This window comes from Geospiza fortis, unplaced genomic scaffold (genome assembly GCF_000277835.1).
Source record: "Geospiza fortis unplaced genomic scaffold, GeoFor_1.0 scaffold132, whole genome shotgun sequence".
NCBI lineage: Eukaryota > Metazoa > Chordata > Aves > Passeriformes > Thraupidae > Geospiza > Geospiza fortis.
The window spans coordinates 202,621-205,823 of record NW_005054446.1 but is presented as its reverse complement, the minus strand read 5'-3'; the positions used below and the strand labels follow the sequence as shown (position 1 = coordinate 205,823).

General features: G+C 65.9%; 1 protein-coding gene across 1 annotated transcript; it reads left to right on the top strand.

Moving 5' to 3' along the window:
- Nucleotides 1-727: 727 nt before the first annotated feature.
- On the top strand, nucleotides 728-2,742 carry TNFRSF25 (TNF receptor superfamily member 25). Its single transcript, XM_031062356.1, has 6 exons — nucleotides 728-1,010; nucleotides 1,113-1,223; nucleotides 1,299-1,451; nucleotides 1,541-1,625; nucleotides 1,711-1,769; nucleotides 1,854-2,742. The coding sequence occupies exons 1-6, from the start codon at nucleotides 728-730 to the stop codon at nucleotides 2,453-2,455; spliced, it is 1,293 nt and encodes a 430-aa protein (XP_030918216.1). The 3' UTR covers nucleotides 2,456-2,742.
- Nucleotides 2,743-3,203: the final 461 nt, after the last annotated feature.

Here is a 3,203-nt window from a genome sequence, read left to right as displayed (position 1 = left end):
GGAATCCCCTGGCTCCCTGCCCACGCTGTCAGTGCCACGGCTCTCTCAGCCCCCGGCCCGGCCTGTGGAAGGGGTGTCAGCGTGGGCACCGCTCGCTGCACCCACCGGGGCTTCCAGGGGAGCAGGGCTGCCCTGCGGACAGCACCTGGCACCCCGCGGGGGAGCAGTGACCTACTTTGGGACGCGCGTAACGGGGCGCGATAGCATCGGGGAGAGCGTGAGCCAGGCACGGCTTCCTTTCGGGGAGGAAATCACCTCCTCTGCGAGGGAGATAAAGCCCAGGAAAGTCAAAGCTGGCAGCGTTAACCCCTGCACGCCCGGCTACCGACACCTCCCTGAGCCGGCGATCTCTGGCACCACCAGCAGTCCGTGCGCCGGACTCACTGGTCCCCATCCCTGGGGACATGGCAGGGTCCTGTCGAGCATCTCGGTGCCGCTCCCCACGGTGCCAGCATGGAAGCACCATTTGCAGAGCACACGGGGGCACCTTGGCACCCCCCCGGGGCACAGGCTGTGGCACAGTGGCCCCCCCAGTGCCAGCAGGAAGTTGCTTGCTCGTGTACTGCGGAGAAAGCAGAGCACAGGGGCTGCCGCGGGGCATTCCCAGCCCTGGGGCAGCACACCCACGCGGCTTTGGGGCGGAGGGCCGCGGCTTCGGCCGTTCAGCTTTGTGCAGGCACCGCTGTCCGCACAGTTCCAGGTAGGGCTCTGGCTCCGGCAGCCCAGCATGAGCTGGTGTGAGGGCTGTCCCCAGTGGTGCAAGGCTGCTGGAGCAACCCGTCTGCCTGCAGCCCTGCTCTCTCCCTGCTTGCAGGTGACCTTGGCAGCGCTGTGGCTGGCAGCCAGCGAATCGCAGCCCCCAGGGTGGCGGGACCACGCCGTGCTGCGAAGGCAGCGGGTCCTGGTGCAGCCACTGCTCCGCCCGAGGAGACACACGGACAGACGGCAGTGCCCTGACGGCATGAACTGGGTGGAGACTGCTGGCCGGTGCTGCCCTCAGTGTCCCGCAGGTGAGCGCTGCCCGGTCCGTGCGGCACGGCACAGCACAGCGTGGCACAGCAGGTGCCTTGCTCCAGGTGGCCGTGCTCCCTGTCACCCCACTGTCCCTGCAGGGACATTCCTGAAAGAGGCCTGCGTGTGTGACACCTGTCCTGCCGGCACCTTCCGCACCCAGCCCAACACCCTCAGCAAGTGCCAGGCCTGCTACGAGTGTGACCAACACGGTGAGCTGGCACCGCACCACACCGTGCTGTGCTGTGCAGTGCCGTGCCATGCTGCTCACTGCCTGCTTTCTGCAGCTTTCCAGAGTGTGCTGAGCAACTGCTCGGCCACCAGCAACATCGCCTGTGGCTGTGAGCCCGGCCGCTTCCGTGTCTGCGTTGACCCGCTGTGCACCGAATTCTCTTGCCAGAAGTGCCAGACCTGCACTGGACGCCTCATCCAGCGACCCTGTGAGTGCTGCCAGCTGCCCCATGGCCCAACCTGCCAGCTGTGCCACCTCTGGCTGTGCCACCCTGCCTCATTCCCACCCTCTCCCCAGGCTCGGAGGAGCAGGACGCACTTTGTGACAGCAGCTGCAAGCCTGACTTCTACAGAGAGGGTGACGAATGCCGGCCCTGTCACATGTAAGCATTGACCCTCCAGCCAGGGATGCATGTGGGGCCCGTGGCATGGCACAGCATGGCACTCATGGGTCCCATCTCCTTGCAGGCACACCGTGGACACGTGTGGCAAAGAGTGCCAGCAAGTGTGCGGCAGCAACAACAAAGGTATGGGGACAATGGGGCCAGGGTTGGTGGTGTGCAGTCACCGTGCTGGCCAGCTGATGGGAATGCTCCTGCTCCTCCTTTCAGGCTCAGGTCTGGAGTACATCCTGCTGGGACTCACTGGGCCTCTCTTCCTGGGTGCCCTGGCCATCTACCACAAGAGGAAGAGGCTCCGGCATGGGGGTGGTCCCCACCCCACAGCACAGGCCACCACCTCAATGCCCGGGGCTGCAGCCACACCATGGTGCCAGTTCAATGCCTGGAGGTGGCACAACCCGTGCTGGACCCACCCATACTCCCCACAGGAGACAGAGCGTGGCACTGGCACAGCAAAGAAGAGCTTCAAACAGGAGGCCTTGCTGCGTGAGCCACCCAGTGAGGAAGAAAAGCCCTCTGCACCCCCAGAGCCCCGCGGGGCCTTGCTGCAGGGCAGCCAGCTCTACGCCGTCATCGATGTGGTGCCAGTGCGGCGCTGGAAGGAGTTCATGAGGATGCTGGAGCTGCGGGAGGCAGAGATTGAGCTGGTAGAGCTGGAAGTGGTCCACATCCGTGACCAGCAGTACGAGATGCTGAAGCGCTGGTGCCAGCAGACCAGTGCCACGCTGGACCACGTCTTTGCCGCCCTGGAGCGCATGGAGCTGGCCGGCTGTGCTGAGGCACTGCGCCAGAGTCTGCCCGTGGGACCCTGACCCCAGCGCCAGCACCCTGGCACAGGGAGGGCCCGACACCTCCACATCTCACTGGGCACCCAGCCACACCCCTAAGTATTGTTACTTATGCCGTGTAGACATTTTATGTCAGTTTTATGTCCCCTTCCCACCTGCCTGTTCCCTCTATTTATGTCCTCCTGCCCCCAGGGCCGGGGAGGCCCCCATGCCCCAGCACATCGGCTGCCCAGCCCCTCGCGGGAGGAGCGGGCACCGAGCCCACCCGAACCCATGGGATAGTTCTCAAGGCTGCCCCTGCCGGGCGCTCCTTCCCCCTCCCCAATAAAGTGGTGTGTTCTCCATCCGCCAGCCCTGGCCCTTCTTCAGAGGGCTGTGTCAGCCGGGCACTGCTGGCCCCAGGACTGCCACTGGTGACGTGGCAACCACAGGTGATGGGGAATGTGGGTGCTGGCACAGATGCAGGCAGTGTGGGTGTCGGGGTGCTTGTGGTGATGTTGGTGAGGGGGCACCGCTGTCGGCGAGCGTGACGTGGGTGGGAGGTGCTGTGGGGAGCCCCAGGAAGGCGCGGGGCACTGCTGGCGGGGTTTATCGTTTTAATCGCTGGAAAGGCAGGCGGTCTGGGCAGAGCTGAGCCGGGAGCTGGCCTTGAGCGGCTCTGGAGGGGCAGGAGTGAGGGCGAGCGCGCTGCGAGTGGTGCCAGCGGGGCGTGCGGTGAGCCCGGCCGCAGCGGCCGAGCCGGGGGGGCCCAGGGAGCCGCGGGGCCCCCGGC